At 40.6% G+C, this 20,039-nt stretch overlaps 1 protein-coding gene across 1 annotated transcript; it reads left to right on the top strand.

The window, feature by feature from the left end:
- Window positions 1-9,465: 9,465 nt before the first annotated feature.
- LOC130152765 (carbohydrate sulfotransferase 9-like) lies at window positions 9,466-19,595 on the top strand. The gene is made up of 4 exons (XM_056346814.1): window positions 9,466-9,542; window positions 15,448-15,558; window positions 17,944-18,091; window positions 18,527-19,595. The coding sequence occupies exons 3-4, from the start codon at window positions 17,998-18,000 to the stop codon at window positions 19,375-19,377; spliced, it is 945 nt and encodes a 314-aa protein (XP_056202789.1). The 5' UTR covers window positions 9,466-9,542; window positions 15,448-15,558; window positions 17,944-17,997; the 3' UTR covers window positions 19,378-19,595.
- The last annotated feature ends 444 nt before the right edge of the window (window positions 19,596-20,039 follow it).

Here is a 20,039-nt window from a genome sequence, read left to right as displayed (position 1 = left end):
ATGTATGGCAAGCAGGACTTCCCAGGAGCTGTGGGATGCTGTAATACAGGGCACCGAAACTGAAAACTTGGGCACTTTTTTTCCTTTGCTATACCTTCTCCTTTTCCCACCACAGGCGGAAATGGAAGTGAATTTAAAAAAAAAAAAGCTTTACCAGAAAAAGCAGCTAAATGTTTTAAAAGACTGCAATTAAAAGATTTTCTTCATTATTCCATAAAAATATCAGCATTTGCTGATCCCTCTCACATCTGTAAAGGTAAGCTTATTAAAACACCTTTTTGTGATCTGTTTATGTCTTTTCTGTACCATATATTTCTCCAGGTTTTTAATAAAAGTAAGATAAAGGAAGAAAAAAACCCCTTATTTCTCTACTACAAATGTCACTTATCCTGATATGTTGGAGGCTTCTGCTTAGGCTTCCTAATAATGAGCACGCTCCATCAGGATCAGTTAGTTTTATCCACAGTACTCCTCTGTAATTCAGGCCTCCTGGGTGGGGTTTGTCTTTCTGTTATACGTACAGATAAGAACAACCATCGTCTGATTCTTTTCTAGGTATTGCTGTCTTAGAAACAGTCATAACTGGTGGTTGTTGCCTGTAGGTCATACTTCTGTTGCAGTTGTTTGGGTTGGTAGTTTCACTTATAAAGGCATATAGATAATGTGTAACTGGTACGCTAGTGGTTTTAGCTGATAAGGTTTTGTTCTGCCTAACGGGATACAGTACAAAGATTATCTGGAGATTATTCAGTCTTAAAAGCTTATTAAATTAAGTTTGGCCAAAATAGTCAATAAATGTCTATCATCTGTCAGAGGATGAATAAGTCACAGATGACAAACACAGGTATTGGGGGGCAACTTGCAGTGAACTTCTGTGGCTTTTCTTGTTTTTCCTTTAAATGGACAACAGTTCAGAGTGCTATTCCTGCAGAAAGCATAGAATCAGAAACTTTATCATAAAAGCCACTTTGCACTTTTGCATTTTTTTAATAGAAACCATACTGCTTTTAGGCTTTACAGGAATTGAACACATCAGGCTTGTGCTGTGAACTTGGTTCCTAGGGTATTGACCTTCTCTTTGGATAGCTAAGTGCCAGTGATACATGTCTTTAGGCTGTCAGCGTGGTCTAATGATGCGGTCTGATTTCCATCTCCCAAACTAAACACCTAACTCTATTGCAGACTGCAGAGTTTCAGTTCTGAGATACAAATGAGGGTGTGAAATGAACTAAAAGGCAAGCCTAGGCAGAGCTGCTGATGCAGAACGACAGGGAGCTACTATATCCCGAAACAGACCTAAAGCTTTTGTGAGCTCAACTTGCTGTTAGTCTCAGCAGGTAATAAGTCAGGCTTAGAAAGTCTGTCTTACCTGGTAGAATCCCCTTCTTGTTCATGACAAAGGTGCTGTCACAGTTTATGGGGTCCTATGGGTAGGATGGGTCCATTTTTTATTTATATATTTGTTGGAGTTGAACAACTTTTTTCATAATATCATCAGTGAGCTGCAAGACAATTAAGGACAGATAGTGGAAAAAGATTTCCACATGCATAGTATTAAAATACTGAATCCCTTTTTCTGCCTTCATAGATTCCTCTCTCCTTCTCTAAATGTGAATCTCAAGGTGAATCCAATGCACACAATTTCATCCACATCCCTTTGAATACTTCAGATATGAATGTTTGTCCACCCTTAGGTGACCAAACAGCTCTTGGCACCCAGGAAGGCTAGAAGTGAAATGGTTGCATACCACTCCAGAATAGGTAGAAATCAATGTGTTTGACATCAGTTCTGAAACATCTCAGACAGAATTCTGTGAGCTTTGAATCAGACCCTTTTTGAAGTAGAAATTGACAGGCTGCATAGCCTGGGGATAGTGTATGGATGAAGGAGAATGTTTAAGAGCAAAGAAAATGTTAAAAATGAAGGTAAAGGTCACTCAGCCTGAATATTTTCTTTCAATTTTTCCTAGGGTCTAATATTGCTGCAAAAAAAGTTCAAACTGCCTTGCTGAAGAAAGACAGTAATGGGTTGTGCTGTACGTATAGCATTCAAGGATACACCTTCTCTTTATTCGAGCTAAGGCATTAAGTAAACAGAAAACAAATTGGAGCCAGAGCTGTGCAAAGCTGGGTCCAGACAGGAAGCTCCAGAGGCAGAAAATGTTGTAGAGGTACTTTCTCTTCTTTTTTTTTCTGTTTCTCTTAGAATATGTATGATTTTTTTGGTTGTTGTTCTAGGTGTTTTGCTAGCAAATCAAATGATTTGTATTTTCTATTTGTTTAAAAAGATACTGGGTTCTGACTTTAGGTTTACGGATGTCAAAAGCAATTGGCTTTTTAATGGATCTCTTCAGATGCAGAAATAATTTTGCAGTTGTTAATGTTTTGATATGCTTTGCTGTTTGGTTGTTTGGGTTGGGGTTTTTTTGTACATTGCCTTAATTGCAGTAAAAAGAAAATAATAAACACGCAAAATTTTAGCTAGATATCCAGTAATGAATTTACCTGAGAAATTTTGTGTATAATTGTTAGTGTAAGGGAGATGCACAAATCGGGTAAATTGCTAGATATTTTGTAGATGATAGATTTAAAGTAGTAATATGAAGAAGAAATGTTGATGTTATTTATAGACTATTTTAAACTTCATGGGGTATTACATTCTATGTTTTCTGTATTTTTTTTCCCTTTTCTGTCTGCTTTTGTTAAAAGCCAGGACACAGTCTTATTTAGCATCTCCAGTTTCTTCCTTGATATCTAAAACTTTTAGCTGCAAAACCCCAGAAAATCCTCTTAAGGCACAAGAATTTTTGCCCTTTGAAACTTCTGAATTTTTTTTAGCTACCAATATGATGTCATAAACTTATTTTTATACTAGTGCAAGGACTCTCTTTCATGAAAATATACAGAGAATATAAAAGTGCACACAATTTTCTTGGTTTTCTCTCATTTAATTGTTGAGATTATTTCCAGAATACTCCTTTCTTTTGCATTCTTATGTGTCAAAGCCTGAAGCTGTTTTGATAATCTCTCTGCAATAACACTTTTAAACTTTTGAGCACTTTTACCTGTAGGGTGAGTTCTACTACACTATTTTGGAAGTAGTTAGCTGCCTTTGTTTTTCAGCTCTTGCAGCATTTGAATGGGGGTTGCCGAGGCTTACTGAGACTACAAATTAATTACTAGCTTCTATTTCATAGAAATTACCCTGCTTTAATCTTTTTTAAATTTTAGCCTTTTGAAAGATACTAGTAGTTCTAAATTTGAAACAAATAAAATTGAAATGAAGGATCACCTTGGGTTTTTTCCCTTCAGGCTTCACATGCACTGGGAGTGCTTCACTAGTTAGAAATTCTTGTCGACTCTATTGGCAGATTTTCTGAGTCAGCACATAAATGTAGAACAGAGGCATGCTTTATACATTTAATCATCTCTGTGTTCTATGAGTGAAGCTAGAGATACCTCTAAAACAGCCATGTAATTGTGACTGTACAAAATGCTTCTGCCATCTTCCTCTCTCATTCATACAGACTTTCCTCGTTCTGCTATGGTGAGTGAGTCCTGGGCCATAGCTGGGCATATGTATGGTTAGTCACATTTGTACAACCCATATTATAGCTCTACAAAGTGATAGCATGTCCTGTTTCTTAAGTAACTGAAAAAAGGTCCATTAAATGCAGCATTTTGTGTATTACTATATTCAGGCTGAATTAGGATCTGTAGAACAATAACAACAACAAAGTTATTGAAGAGTCAATAAATCAAAAAAAAAAAAAAATCTTTCCAGAGGGTATCATTGCAGAGCTTCAAGCAGATGTACTTTTCCAAGGCTACATTAGTTATCCTAAATCCAGAAGATGCTGCTATTGCTTCTCTTCTTTTTGGAGGCGTAGAAGTTGTGGGAAAGCTGCGATTTATCTTCATTATTACTTAGGTTTAGATACTGTTGCTCCTAATTAACATGGCTTAAATTAACATCTCTCCTCTTTGCAGCCTTCTAAGAATACTGATATTATAATATGATTCCACAGTGTCACAAACATCTACCTCACATCTGAAAATACCATTGGCATCTTTTATCCTCAAAGGACTAGGACTTTTCCTTCATGATAGCTATGGAAGTTAAAGCTTCATGTCCTGGAACTTGGACCTTGGGACTTCTAAGTTTACCAATATTTTGTTACAACTTCCACCTAATTTTACTGGAAGATGGGCTCAGGAGTGCAGCTATTGGCATTTACCTGTAGGGCTCAGTCACAGGTATCTCAGGGTGGGTTTAGATGGGTGTGGGTAGAGTTGAAAGGTTGTGTGCTCCAGCAGCAAGACAGACATTGCCTTTAGATGTTTTCACCAAGTTTTAAAACTCTGGTAGAATAAATGAATGTTTTACTTTATTTGTTCCTTTGATCAACTTTCTTCTCAGCCTTATTCAAGGTGAAATACATAGCCCTCACCAAAACTTTCCTTCAGCCAATCTGGAAAGTTTACCCACAGAAAAATCATAGGATAGTGAATTTGTGAACACAATATTTGTTGTATGACTCCTGTAGTATTCCACATTAGGAAAGCACGAAATTCATGTTATGTGTATTACTCTAAGTTTAAAAAGCATGTCTTACAGAAACAGAATATTTTGTGTATTTTAGACAAATGCAGTGTTCAACAGAAATTCAGAAGGCCGGGAAGCAGTATCACATGGATTTTTCCTGGTTCAAATAGTTTCTGAAATGTGAAAAGTCTAAATTTTTTGCAAGGTTAAAACTACTTTAAGGCTTTTTTTCTATACAAAATCACCTGAACATGTCTACATAAGTGAATTACAGAGGCAATACAGGTAATGACCAACACTGGTATCTGCTGGCAATGGAGTCATGTGTCCTAGGAACTCATGTAATGCATTAGTACAACAAACACCCCTCTATGAGATTTTCTTTCAGCTGGTCATCCATATGATACAGTTCTTCTGCCAAGAATGTCTGTACATTGACAGAATTGGATTGTTGGTGGAAAGCAGGTGAAAGGAGTTTAATACTTTATTAAATTCACATGATCTTGAAGTTTGATTAATACAAAGAACAAGCACATGAAAAAATTCTGAGATGAAGCAACCTGACTCTGCAGCTCTCTAACAAAGTATGTCTCTCAATTTTCTGCCCGTATCTCACTTCACTCAGTTTAATGCTCTTTCATCTCTCATCATAATAAATGCCCCCCTGAGGCAAATGAGCTTCTTGTCTTATTAGTGGTTTGTGGAGTAGCTCACCAGAAGGGCAGGCTTCATCAAATAAAAGTGCTTCTTAGATGACTCCATTAGGAATCCTTGGGAAAGAGACTGGCATATTGGAAAAGCGATGCACAGCCATCAAATACCAGATACAGTAGTCTCTGGAAGATAGCAGTCCTTTTGCCACAACTCTTCACGTTTCTTATGAGAGCTAAAAGGACGTACAGTAGAAAAAAAAGTGGCATTATGCCAATCTGGGCAGTGGTAAGTCCAGTAGCAGCTTCACTGGTTCCAAGTGACTATATTAAAACGACAATCAGGCTTTGTATAATTTAGCGTGGACACTTTGATAAATGTAGCTTCTCTAGAGAGGAAAGGTGGAGCTTCTAAATTATACAACTGGTTGAACCACAGATTTACAGAAACAGAGACTGGAAAAGACCTCAAGACCTCATCTTGTGCATTCTGAAGCTCTAAGAGAGAATCAGCTGTACCTCAGAAATGAAAAAGTATTTTATTATCTTTATTGTTAATAAGATTTTCTTAATATAGAACATAAATGTCAGTCATAGCTTAAACCCATCACTTTGTCCACTACAGATTAAAAAAAATTAATGCCTCCTTACCTCTTTACAGGTAACTTATGTAGATGATAATTCTCATGTGTTCAGCTGGCCTTCCCTTCTTTAGACTGAGCAACCCCAATTCTTTCAATCTTTCTTTTTTGGTTTTTTGTTTGTTTGTTTGTTTTTTGGTTTTTTTGTGGGTTTTTTTTTCCTAGACAATAGACCATTTTCTCTGCTCTTCTCTGGACTCTCTCCAGCTGGTCTGCCTTCTCTCTAAACAGTTTTGCTCTAACGGGGCAGAGCGCCACTGGTTGCTGTGCTAGCCAGAAATATAATAGGAGGTATTCCTTAATGTGTCATACAAGCAAAACAGTTTATCTTCCTAATATGCAGTTTGCATTCTGGCACACAGGTGGTGTAACACTACTTATTCATGTATAGTTTGTGATTGACTGCTACCCCTCTTAATTGCTTTTTGGCAGAATGGCTGTCTAATTGGTCATGGCCAGTCCTACATCTTTACAAACTATTATCCCCCCTCAGAACTTCATACCTGCAAACACAAGCGCACTGCAATGCGTTTTCTCCTACAGATAATTTCTCTTATTTGGCAAGAGCATTCTGAATTTAACATATCATGCAGTCTGTTTGCTGTTTACCTGGGCTCATTGTTATCTACACGGGTGAAGGATTGGTCCTTTATCCAAGTCATTAGTGACTTGTGCCGTTACCTGGCCCAGAACAGGCCTAGCTAGAATCTCACTGATTATATTTTTTGAGCATCATAGTGGATGATTAAAAACTAGAGTCTGTGGCTCTGTGTTTTTTCTCCAAGTAGTTTTGCACTCTCAGTGAAGTAATTTCACTTTACTTTTAAAAATGTTATGAGTTAATGCAATAACATTATTAAAATTAAAACATATTACATGATCTGCTGCTTCTCTGTTTAGCAGACTTGTTGCCCTGTTACAGATAGTAATAGCCAATATGCCAAAACGATAAAGCAATATAGCTTTGTTTTAAACTGTCTTTAACCTTTTATGAATAATTTAATTTTTCATTTATTCTAGTATTTTTCCAAAACTGGTCTCTTCCTTGTTTCCTGGCTTTTAAATATGAGCACTGTGTTCACCTCTTCGCACATTTCTCACACAGCTTCTGAGAGTTTTCAGAGGAAGCCAACAGCTCTGAGCTTGCTTCACTCCATTCTTAAGGTATCTTCATGTGCATTTCCTCAGGCCCCACTGTCACTGTGGATAGGACTAATTTCACCTAACTTCAGCTGCCTGAAAAATAGCCATCTGTATCTGTGCAGGGGTGTAGGTTCCTATCACGGTCAAGGGAGACTTAGTACAGTCAGTGACCAACAGAGAGCTCTTCTGGAGACTTGCTGTAGGGGCATACATGAGGATGAGGTGAACTGCAGTATTTCCAAATTATTCTCAGACCTGTTCTTTTCGTATTTTACATGGGTTCTTATAACTCATGTAATTACAGATCACCCTTTTATGAAGAGTGGTGGAAAATGTACTTCAGCCTTCTGCAAGTGAGCTATTGCTATGTTTTTCTTTTCCTTACAGGTTTATTTTCTTGCTATCCTTTATGTCCATCGCTTTTTACAGTTAAATTTGTGCTTTATCCTTTCTGACTTTGTTTCAGCATCTCATGCAATTCTTTCATATTTCTCCTTGGGAGTCTGACCTGGTTTTTACTTTCTGTACGTTTCCTTCTTGTGTTTCAGGTCACTGAAGACCGTGTTGCTTAGCCAAGTTGATCTCTGACCATACTTCCTATCCTCCTACTGTGTGGGATTGTTTGTGTTTGTACCCTCAACACCATTTCTTTAAGGAACTGCCAACTCTACTGAATTCCTTTTGCTTTAGCCGCATTTCCCATGAGAACTTACCTTCCAGTTCCCAGAGTTTACTGGAGTCTCCTTCTATAGAGTCCATTGGGTTTGAACTGATCTTTCCTCTTGTTCCTCATCTAAAAATAATATATGTTATCACATCACAGTGGCTCTCAACCAAATTACCTTTACCCTCATATTCCCAACCATCCTCCTTCTTGGTTGCTTAGCAGGCAGCCTCTTGGCAGGCTGCTGTCGAAGCACTTGGCAGGCCCTGACAGCTGCTGTAGACCATATGCAGGGAGTGGTTAAATGCTGCTCTTTGTACCCAGAGACAGACACAGCACATTGCTTTGTAATGTGCCACTGAAGATGCTAACCTAAACATTCACAGGGAAACACTTGCATCTTTTAGCCGGGCATTTGATCAAATCACAGACAAATACTACGTATATAAAGTGTTCCAGATGCTCTCCTGGGAAAGCGTCTGTGTGGATGCAGAAACACTTTGCCCAGCCTTTAAGTCCAGGAAAGGAGAAGACAAAAACCTCTCCCCTATTCCCTTTGCAGACCTAGGCATAAACTTAAAATAAGGTCTCTTTGGCCTGATCTTTCTTTACCTGAATCTTTATTTTCTATTTACCATTACTCAGAGGAATGGGAAAACTCCACTGAGATTGTCTGATTGGCGAGTAAAATTGGATTGTTACTAGCTTTTATGTTACTGTGATTTTCATAGTGCAGTCAAATCTCTCCAAAGAGAGATTTCTTTGTCACAGGATTGTTATTTTGGGGGATTTGTTTGTTTTTTAAAAAATATATTTAGAAATTGCCATCAAATCTCTCAAGGAATAAACTGAGACAGTATTTAGCTTTTGACATCACACCATGAAGAAGTGAATCTGCAGGGGATTTTTTTGGCAGTCTACTTTTTCATTGCTATAGCTCTCCTCACTTAAGAACAGGGGAGTTCAACATAGAGCTAAAAGTTGATGCTACAAGGATTCTGGTGCCTGAAATGAAGAGACAGAGACTTTTGTTCACTTTCTGGATTTGCTAAGGTAATATGCATCTTGACTCTTCTCATTTCAATAGTTTGCAGCTGCATAGGATTTTGTCAAATTTCAAGTGTTTAAGCAGAAATTTTCCATGCTAGATACCTGCCCCAGGGTAATTTTTAAAAGCCTTTGAGGAAAAATAGTTTATAGCTTTTTATGAAGGGTGGTTTGGAAGCGGTGCTCTTTTTTTCTTATCTTAAATGGTTCCTGTAACCTTTCCTCTAAGGAGTTCAGGTACATTGCAGGCTTTGGAAGAAGCATTTGAAAAATGAGTTTAAGGGGATTCCTCTTGTATATTCTCAGTGAAACCTCTGCTGGACTGAGGTGGCACAGAGGAGTAAGCCATCTGTTTGAAATAACAAGGCAAGCATGAGCAAGATTTTGGGTGGGGGAAATGTTGGGGATCACTGGCAAAATAGATTCAAAGAACAAAATCATCAGAAATAAACTGTGTCTTGATGAGTGGTGCGAAAATGATGTGGGAGGGAAAGGAAAACGTGTCAGTATCATTTGGGAGGTACTAAAATAGCTAGAGGAGCTGAAGTGCAGAGCCTGGAACTAGTTGAGTACAGAGCTGAGAGCGAGAAGCATTGGGGCTGCGTGGGAGGCTTGGAAGCAGGAGAGACAGAGCTGATGAGCTGGGCTCGGAAGCGTGGTTGGTGTGGAGGGCTGTGAGGCTGGCTGAGGGGACAGGGAGGAGTCTGGCAGCAGGACCAGCAAAGAGCTGGCTGGTGCATGGGGAAGGCTGAACAGCAGCGTCAGGGTGAGACTGATGGGCATTTGGGAAGCTGGAAAACAGGATTTGCTGGGCCAGCTGACTGGGGACGATACGAGGATGGCTTTTGGAGGTGAGGTGAGGATTTGCTGGACGCTGGGTTAAAATTTTGCCTGAGGAGTGGAAGCAGGGGCTGGGGAAGAAGGGGTCACACTTGGGATGGAGGCCGAGGGAAAAGCACTGGTGCCTTGGCAGATACAGGTCCAGCAAGAGGGGAACTCAGTGCTGGAGAGCTGCTGGGGAGTGGGGTGCAGGGAGGTGGAACTGGGGGTAGTGAGAGTGGAAGACTCTGGGCAGGCCGTGCTGATGGTGGGAGCAGGGGAAGCAGGGATAAGCTGTGCTAGGGAGCACTCTCCTCCAGTGCCAGGAATGGCACCCCGCATGTCTGAGTCTCACCGTTTTGTTGCTGCCAGCAGGTAAATCTGACAGGCTTGGGTCTCGTCGTCGTTGATGCTGGGTTTGTTCCGAAGATGGTGACCTGCTGCCGCTGTCAGTTATTCCATTAGAGTGAGTACCATAAGATCAGTCAAGAGAGCTAAGTGAGTCACTACCGACAATGATTTTTGTACGTGTTGTTAGGATGCCACGTGAATACATTTTTCAGTAGTTTTTCAACACTCGTTTTTTAACGTAACGAAATATTCCACACAACTTGACACACTCCGTTTGCAGGGTGTAATCCTACTATTTGCTAACTTCTTAGTATGTCACAGACAGATACTGCTGTTTGGTGTGCAATGACAGGAATGAACGAATCAAGTTTACACAGGGAGATGAGATGACAAACAGGAGCGGATAGTGAGGATCTAGAGCTGGGTGGGACAAGGTGGGTAGACCTGAACAACAAGGGCAACATTGTTACCGACAGTAACTGGGAAGAGAAATATGGCAGGGAACTGTAAGACAAAGAAAAGCCAGAGACCTAGTTATCAACATAATGCGAAAAGCAGAGGGGTTTTGTGAGGCCCCATCTCCCGTGAAACAAGCCTGGAAGGCCATTCATTGCCACCGTGGTAAGTCTGCACCATGTTCTAGGCTTTTCTTTTGTACTCCCTTTTCTCCCTCATTTCCAAGTTTCTTATGCTCATCTTGACTCCCTAAAAGAAAGTGATGAAGGTTGCTCTCCCGTGGCTGGTTTTGCAGTGGTTTAAATGGCCGTTGATACGTGCGTGGGGGTTTGGAGTAAGCGTATAGATAAGAAGCCCCACAGCCCATTACCAGGTAACGAAGCAGAGGGGGTGGACTTTGTTCTCATATTATCTGTCAGGCCCCAAAAGTCCTAACAGGGCACAAACTGTCCCTTCCCAGCCCCTGGGGCTTCCCCCACCCTGCCCACAGGCCAGGACCCCAGGACCACCCATTCCTGCCCCAGCAGTGTTGCAGCAGGTCTGGTCTCCAGCTCCCCATGGCCCTGCCGAGCTGGACTCACCCACAAACCGATGTCACCATGGCTCTGCCTGATGATCTGGTCTCTTGGTTGAACCAAGCCACCATCTCCAGGTCTTTGCGCTGCAGGGTGATGATGGACCCGGGCTGGCGAAGCCCCTGCCACACTGGCCATGTCGTTACTGCACTTGGCTCCCAGCTTTTTGCCTTGCAGGGAAGAGCTGTCCCTCGCTGCCCCCTGAAAATATAATGGGAAGTGGCCATGCTTACGAAATCAAAAGCCCCTGGCCTTCCTGGCTAGAACCACAGAAAGGAAAACAGACAATTTCCATCACTTTGTAAGGGTTGGACTCCAGTGTGTGAGTGACTGCAGCGCATTTAATCTTGTTCTTCTTTAAATGTCTGTGGTAATTGATTGACAGCTTTGCATATTCCTTTCTATACTTATTGCCTTGAATTTGGTGTTCTCGATCTTTACTTCACTGATTTGTACTTGGCGTCTTTTCCACTCCCTTTCTCATCCTCCCTTTCCCACAGCACTGTTTGAGCAGGCTACACAGCCTTTCCATTTCCCATGGCCCCGGCTCTGCTACTTTTCCCCAGGTTGCTGCTCCCTGCCTCTCTGGGAATGTTTCTGTCAGACTCTCTGCTGCCTTTTCTCATCCACACTGTTTTTTGGTTTTTTTCCCTCCTCACTTTGGTTCTTTTCATCCCCAAATTGGCTCTTCCTTTTGCTTGCTTTTTTGTGGGCTGGTTGGTAACAGTTTTAGCACACTGGCAGCCTAACTGGTGTTGGCATCCCTGAAAAGAAAGATTTTAAGGAGTGATTTTAGGTGAAAAATATAATAGCTCTGTAGGTGTTTCAGAAATTTCTTCCAAAAATGGGGGCAGCAGAGGAGAAAGCAGAAGCTGTTTGTTTGTTAGCAGGGGCTAATGGTGGCAGGGGCTAGCAAGGTGACTGATCAGAAAGTAAAGTTGAGCTTTTAATACTGCATGAGAAATGACAGGTAAAGAAAAACCTTGGAAGGCAAGACACGTGGGAAGAAACAGAGAAGGAGAAACTGAAAGACAGGCATAAGAAGGCGGTGTAATGAGACTAACAGGCAGTTAGATGGTGGCGATGATGGAGGTAGCACCGCACTGCTGAGACCAGAAAGAAATCTGATGCAGTAACGGAGGGCTGAGATGACCACTGCAGGGAACAAGAGTTTTAGCTGGTGTCTGTGTTTGGAAATTGTGACTTTGTACCCACCTCAGTGCTGTGAAGTGAGCTATTCCGTAGGGCACCCCTGCCAGCCTCCTCCTCAACAGCCCCCAGTCTAACTCATATGCTGTCTCTCTGCCGAGCTTGTACCCGTTCCCATGTAACACCCTTCAGCCCTTGCTGCTGCGAGTGAGACGATGTCAGACCCTGGCCCTCGTTGGCAAAATGACCCAGGTTAGATGGTTCCTGCAGCCTGCTGGAGGTTCCTAATCGACTAATAACTTTTCCACTTTGTGGAGCAGGCCAGCCTGCTGGCCGAGACTCCAGTTTCTGGGATCTCCCTCCCTCCTGTCCATAGCAAGTTGTTCAGGAACAAGGGGGCTGCAGATCTGGGTGAGGAAGGGTCTTGCTTCTAAAGGCGCAATTCACCCTGTTAGAACAGCACTCTCAGAACTGCATCCAGCAAAGCTTGTTTTTCCTGTTCATTTTTTATTCTGGTTGTTCCTGGAGGGTTTCTACATGTCACCACCACCACCACCCCCTCCCTCACCTTCTGTGTTCCCATATCTATTTACATATCAGTGTGTATGTGTTTGCAGTTGTCTTTTTGAAGGGATTAACAGGGTTTAAGAACAGAATGGGGCTCAGGGACCGAGAATGTTATCTGTTCCCAGAGATTTTGCCTACCTTCCACTGAGCTGCCCTACTGGTACATTTTTTTTACTTCTGGCTTCAAATGTATCAGGAACACAAATAAGTATTGTTGTAATTTCATTCTTTTAATCTGAAAGGCCCACTTATCATTAAGTAGGGTGCAGGGGATCACCCCATATGCCCAGCTGTGACCAAGGTCTGCCTTGGCAAAAAATTAGCTTGAGACACACCTTTGTAAGTTTATCACCACGAGACTTTAAATTGTTATCAATCTACTTAGTTTACTTGGAGCAAATAATATGCCAATGTAACTGATGTTAATGTGTTTCTGAACTACACGTATGTGTGTCTATATATATATTCAAATGCATATAGATCAGAAATATATATATATATGTATATACACACACACACACGAGTGTGTGTACATGTCTTTCTGTAGTTGGGTAATAGGTGCCATACAGAAAGACTTAACATTATTCAACATTTCCAGTTACAGAGCTTCTTATTTTTTCTAAAAGTATCAAAATACTGGTTTTTTTCAGATTTTTTTTTTTAAAATATTTCTTTAAAAATGGCTGATTTTCCAATTGCAATGGTTCAGCTGTTTCAGAAGAAGGATTAAGGAATGCTGTATTATGAGCCATTGTTTTAGCAATTCAACGACATACCAATGTACCAGTGATACCCGTTTAAGGCAATGGAATCTACTCCTTCAGCACCTGTACTATGAATAAACCGGCACGGTGAGAGGGAGAATGTTAATCTGAATGTGATGTGCTAGGTCATGTACTCGCATAACTTTATCATTAAAACATCTTTGGACTGTCTAAATATTTCCTAATTGGAAAAGTCCTAAAGATGCTATATTAGACCTTGTTTTGGTCAGGGGAAAAGGAACTCATTACAAAACCAAAGTTGATGGTTGGGTAAGTGTGAGTGTTTGTGGTGTAGCTACATATGGCATGAGCAGTTGAAGTCCAGAGCGCTAACAGCCATATGGGGTGGTTGCGGAAAGTCTAGTATCACAAAGTAGAGAGCAAGTATGAGACAAATGAACCAAGAGAAAGCAATTTAACAGACAAAATTATCTGATAACTCAGGCATATGACAATTTTGTGAAAGCTCTGGAGAAATATGATCTCATCATTGAGATAGAGAGCTCTTCTGGGTCAAATGATCTAGCCTGTGCAAGTAGGTTGCCAGCCACTCCTCCATACCCAGTGTAGCATATGGAAAAGGAGGATGTTGAAAGTAATGAAAAGCAGAAAATTGTATAAATTTCTTGAAGAAAACAGTAGGATGGAAAGATCATTTTAAGGTCAGCAAACCTGAGAACAAAGATATGAACAACGTGACACACATTTTTTGGGGGTTTGTTATGACAAGTGTGTATATTGGGAAGAAAAGAATCTTGACAATAGATTGTCAGAGGGAGATGGTAGAATTATCTGTTGGAATTCAATAAATATTCCTCCTTTTATGAGGGCTTCAGGCCTTTTCCCCATCTTGTGTGCACATGAGATGGTTGTCATTGCTTTCTCCAATAATCTGTTCCCCATTTGCTGCCACTCTTGGCTTGAGCAATTGTTCTGGTTGCTCTCACAGAGAAACTTTGGATTATGTTATAGGAAATGGATCTCACCAAATTGACTTGCAGTTTTTGTTTGGGTTTGGTTGATTAAGGTAGTAACACTGATATAGTGGATTAGAGTGGTATAAAGCATTTGAGTTGATACTGCACCATGTCTTGGCTAAGAAGCTAGTAAGCCATCAAATCGGTTGGACAGCAATGAAGGAGTTAAACACTAGCTAACTGACAGGCCTCAGCAAACCTCATCACCTGACGGAAATCCTTCAGAAAGGGTTTGGCAAGGAAGGGTCCTGTGCAGGTCATTCCTCTCACTGCCTGGTTTACTGCTTAGTAATGTCCAAGAGAGAGTCATAAAATGATTTCTCATGGAATCTGCAGAATTCAGTAAGACATGCAGAGTTGAAAATATGAAGCCATAGCTACATATAGTTGATCCATAATGAGGGGATCTGAAGAACAAGCGAAAAACAACAGTGCAGTGTAAGGCTGTTGTCTAGAAGATTTTATGCTTCATTAAAAATTAAAAACAAAACAAAACAAAAAGAAACCACAAAACCCCCATAACTATGTGTTACAAGAACACAGCAGATTAATGCTCTATATTTTGTTCTTAGTATTTTCTCCCCTCTTTGGGATATGTTAGTTCCAAAGAGACATTTAGATCTCTGACTCCTTGCTGTGTTACTTTTCCCCTAGAAGCCATTTCTGCCCTTTCCTTGAGTCCTATTCTACTGTCTTTCCACCTTGCCTGTGGGAGCCCATTCTGCTACCCTCTGGTTACAGCAGAACTAAACTGTTTAGTGTGGAGTGGTTGTGTTAATAGACTCACCACACCTTGACTGAGGAATGCCTTGTAGTTACCCAGTCACATTAAATCATGTTTAATTGAAGGTAGGATGAGGTAAAATGCAAGTAGAAGCATTAATTCATTACATCTAAAATAGACAACACAATTACAAGTATCTGGAAAAGACATAAGTGGAGAAATAAAAGAAGAAGTTCATCTGATCTACTGACACGGAATGTATTACAAAGGTGGGGTTTGTTTTGGATTTTTTTTCCAACCTTTTTTATTTCCGGGTGACTTGTCCCTCTTTTGACAAAATGGATTTCAGAATTTTCTTTCCTTCTATTCCTCAGGCTGCTTTTAGGTGATTTTCATCTTTGGAGACCTTGCATTACACAGAACTCTATATTGGGGTCTCCCATCAGAAAACGTCTTCAGAAAAAGCCTTGGGACTTCACCTTCAGGTAGCCACTGTGAATCTTCCTGTTGACCTTGCTTGTGGGTGGGTGGGTTTAGCTCTTACAGCCAGTCTGCACTTTGAAGTTTTCTAAGGGGTCCAGATGGATTTCACCTGTCACCTTGGAGCTTATTCTATCCCTCTTTATGGTCTGACCATTCTCCTGCATTAAAATAAGGATTCTCATGCTTCCACAGATATGCAAATGTCTTAGAAACAGAGTTGTCTCCTAGTGTTTGACTAGCTCATAAACAGCTTTGTTCCCCCAAGGAGGCAAGTCTCTTCCATATCCCTCTGGTGATTCATTGACATGTTTCAACATGAAATGTGTCTTTTGGCAGGCCTTATATTCTGTACTAGTAATTTAATTAAAAAATATACATGATAAGAGTATCTAAATAGGGTAAATTAGTCTATTTTCTGATTCCTGAGACAGGTATGATAATAACTACTCTGAGGCAACAGCGTTTAAGGTAAACGAAGCCCAACCTCCTCCTCCTAGGCATACTCTGACAAGGAGTCCCTGTACAGAATTATTTTGTGCCGTATTTATTTTAATTGCTATACAGTGTGATTGCATCTTCAAACCACTTTTGAGAAAGAATTAAAAGGGCTCACTCAGTCTCGGGCCCTGTGAGATCAATGGACAATCTGACTGACTTCAGCTGGCCTTGAGAGCAGCCTTTGGTGCATTAGAAGTCCATAGATGGTGCAGTGAGGGGAGAATTGATGTGCAGTGAAAAAAAGGTTGAAGGCCAAAGATCAACCCATATTTTCTCTTGTAGCCTTTATAATGGTCTTATGCAGCCAAGAAAATGCAAAAATACTGGCTACATGCCATCATGTATAATAATTCTGCATTCGTTTGAATGACTATTGTAACCTTTTAATGTTAACACAAGTAAATTGTTAATACATGTGATTGCAGATTTCTTCATAATATTGTTTGCAGGTCAGAGATAGTGACCTCTCTCAGTCATCTCTCTCCATTTCTCAGGTCATGCCCATGCTAAGAGAGATTTAATAACTAGTAATGCTGTTAACCGTGTGAGTTTGAGGATATTCTGGTAAAGATGTGTGATGTACCAACCATCAGCCCTGAAAGGAAGAAGCCTTGTGAGCAAGTACATTTTCAGCGGTTTAGCTAGTGCTGTCCCTGCTGCTGTCTGAGAACACACAGGACACCAGTTTCCATTATGGAGTTTCCAGCTGGAGTTCATGTACATCCACACTGTGGCGGGGGTGGGGGGGGGGTGGGGGGGTGGGGGCACCACAAATAACTTCCAGAGTAGTCCTGTTGTATCTTTATAAAAACAAAACAAAAGGTTGAAGTTGCATCCTCAAGAAATCCAGGCAGTGATGGTTTCATTGCCAGCAGGTTCAGGGTGAAAATTTGAAAAGTGAAAGAGAGGCAGTGTTGCTTGACTTCTTTGATGGTGCAGACTTTATGGGACAGAAATAGCACGTTGTGTTTGCCAGTAGTTATGGCTTTGCACTTAATTTTGCTACTTCAAATAAAAAGTGACGAAGAGCTTTCTAATGGGGACAACACAGTAAAATGCACAGAGGACTTGAGAGCTCTCTCCAGGAAGAGCAAGAGGGCAGAACAAGTGAGCACAGGAGAGGAGGGAATATGCTGAGTGTCAGACTGCATTGGCCTTCTCTCCTTTTATCCATGAACATGGAACATCTCCTTTTCTGTTGTTTCCTTTGCTGCTTCTGTATGCTCCCTGCCACGGTGAACCACCCTGGGGCTCTTACACTGCAGCAGCAATGGCAGCAAACACACATACACTGCGGTGTCTTTGGGAGAGAGAGACTGGGAGAATTCATCTGTTGTTAGTAGTTGGGATTCTCTGCTGGAATGTGCAAGAGTTTCCCCTCCAGTGAATACTGATTTATTTGTACACAGTGGAAAGCTTCAGGGCAAAAGATGGGAAAAATCTCATCCTGAATGCATCATAGGTTTGTGGATAGGCCTGTTGCAAGTTGCAGAAAATTTTGCACTCCCAGACTCCAACAAATAAAACTATTTTTAAAAAAACATACAACTGTAATCCTAAGTGAGGTTATTGTTACACATTGTGAAGGGATAGTTTGCTTGGCAAGAACAGCGGCTTTAAATGAGAAGGGAGGAGTATTTGTTCATAGTTCATTGTTCTGAGAAAGGGGAAATTTTGTAATATATTGACATGGTCGTATTATTTGTCTGATTTAGCAGTATAATTGTGGTGAGTCTTTTTCATAGGAAAATTTCTACTTAATAGAAAAGCCTGTTTTATATGGTTTGAAAGGTCTTTCTGCTAGTGTGAATTATGTAAGAGAATACCATGTTATATCTGTTACATCAGTCATACAAAATCTAACTTGTATTACATTTCCTTGTTGACAGAAAGGCAGATTTCCACTTCAGAGATCTCATCATCCTCCTTCCTGTGAAAATAAAATGAATCAGAAGGTGTTAGTTTTCCTTCTCCCAAATTTTATTTTTGCGATATTTCTTTTTGGGTTTTTTTGTAAAAGACAAAAAAACCTAACAGGTGAGTAAAGAATTTGCTAACAAAGACTTAATGTTTTCTAGAACCAGGGACACCTTTCCCAAATGCGTTAGAAAGTAACTCTGGAGGCTACATGATAAACAATACTATGAAAATAGGCAAGGCCCTGTCATCTTAGCAATGTATGAGAGGAAGAGCACGACAAAAAACAGGTGACATAAGTGTTATAATATCGATCTTGCTTAGAGTAATATTGCTAACATGCTGAAATTTTTCATTTTAACAAACTTTTCACTAAGCAGGATAGTTTATTGCATGTTTGCTGTAGTGGAGTCTGGTGACAGTAAACAAAGCAATTGTTTTGGTGTCTTCATTAGCTTTTGTATGCAGGAAGATAGATTGAGTGCTATGATTGTCACAAAGATCTTATATAAGTCTACTTCACACTAACAGTTCAAATGTCTTCCTTGGTTGCAGGTGCTTTTCCTAATCCCACTGAAGATTGGCTGGCGATTCAAAATGATCGCAAAAGCACTCTGGCTTCCGTCTGCTTGAAGAACAACTTTCTAAAATCAAGAAGCAAACCGGATTCTCACATAGCAAACCAGCTCTTTGTGGAGCACAAACATAAATTTATCTACTGTGAGGTGCCCAAGGTAGGATGCTCCAACTGGAAGAGAACTATTTTTCTTCTCCAAGCAGATTTGAATGCAGAAGCTTCTGAAATTGAGCATGACCACATCCACCAAACCTCGCTGATCAAAAAGCTGGCGACTTACCCTCCTGCCACACAGAAGGTATTGCTGAGCAATTACACCAAAGTGATGTTCACCAGACATCCCTTGGAACGGTTGGTTTCAGCATACAGAGACAAACTTCTGCACTCGGAGCCGTTCTACAGTATCACTGTCGCTAATGAGATTAGGGCAATGTTCAGGAAAAACAAAAACTCTTCCGAAAAAGTGAGTTTCCAGGAGTTTGTCAACTTCATTATAGCAAAACCACCAAACGCTCTTGACATTCACTGGAAACCAATGTTTCTGCTCTGTGATCCTTGCAACATTCACTATGATATTTTGGGTAAGTATGAAACTCTTGCGTTAGACTCCGAGCACGTTCTGAAGGTCATTGGAGCACCAGAGAGCCTGCACTACCCCAGCTTGAAGAGGTATGGCTCAGAGAAACGAACTAATGGTGATATCACCTTGGAGTATCTCAGACAATTGAACTCAGAACAAATTGAGAAGGTAAAAAAATTGTATCAAATGGATTTTTTCTTGTTCAACTATACTATGAAATATAAGGATTATTTTTCCCTGCATAACTAACGTAGATTAAACAAAGAACAGTTTGCTGTGTACAAAATAGGCTGAACTTGTCCTCACAGATGTTTGACGGGTGGGTTGGTAACTGAATCCTGATGAGATTTTACTGGTGTTTGGAGACAGGGTTTATCATTCTAAGAACTCCTATAACAAATCCCTGCCATAATCCGTTGTACTGTACAGTACTTACATGAAATTATTGTCTTTCTGTTGATCATTAATGGTATAAGTTTGTTTCATGAAGACTGTTTATAGATGATAGATTTTGGGTTGTTGGTAAGAGATAGGGGAAGGATGAAGAATGTTGTTTTTCACAACTAATATTTTTAGAACACCATTTTTTTCCCTATAAATGATTTTAAATTTATTAGAAAACCCCACACGAAGTAATAAATAATCTGCTTTAGACTCAAACCACTCTTTGTCTGCAAAAGCCTCAATCATGGATCCTGTAGGAAAGAAGCAAATAACTTCAGATGCTTTAAGCTGCATTATTTGAACTGAATGCCCAATTATATTCCCCTCCAGCAGTGCTCTCACCACAGCCCACCGGCCTCCTCCCTCAAGCAGCGCAGTTGACAGCAACCCAGCCAGAGTTTCCCTTTTACCTCTTCAGAATCTTCTGATGACCAGGTCTGGTGTTCATGGTGGATTTGCAAACTCGT

The sequence above is a fragment of the Falco biarmicus genome, chromosome 7, assembly GCF_023638135.1.
Source record: "Falco biarmicus isolate bFalBia1 chromosome 7, bFalBia1.pri, whole genome shotgun sequence".
Lineage (NCBI taxonomy): Eukaryota > Metazoa > Chordata > Aves > Falconiformes > Falconidae > Falco > Falco biarmicus.
The sequence above is the reverse complement of the archived record's forward strand: the minus strand, read 5'-3'. Positions and strand labels throughout refer to the sequence as shown.

What these genes read in the sequence shown, in the direction of transcription:
- LOC130152765 (XM_056346814.1), top strand. Translation starts at nt 17,998, where the DNA reads ATGAATCAGAAGGTGTTAGTTTTCCTTCTCCCAAATTTTATTTTTGCG. An exon ending in AAGACAAAAAAACCTAACAG is followed by an intron (nt 18,092 to 18,526) that starts GTGAGTAAAGAA and finishes CCTTGGTTGCAG; the next exon opens with GTGCTTTTCCTAATCCCACT.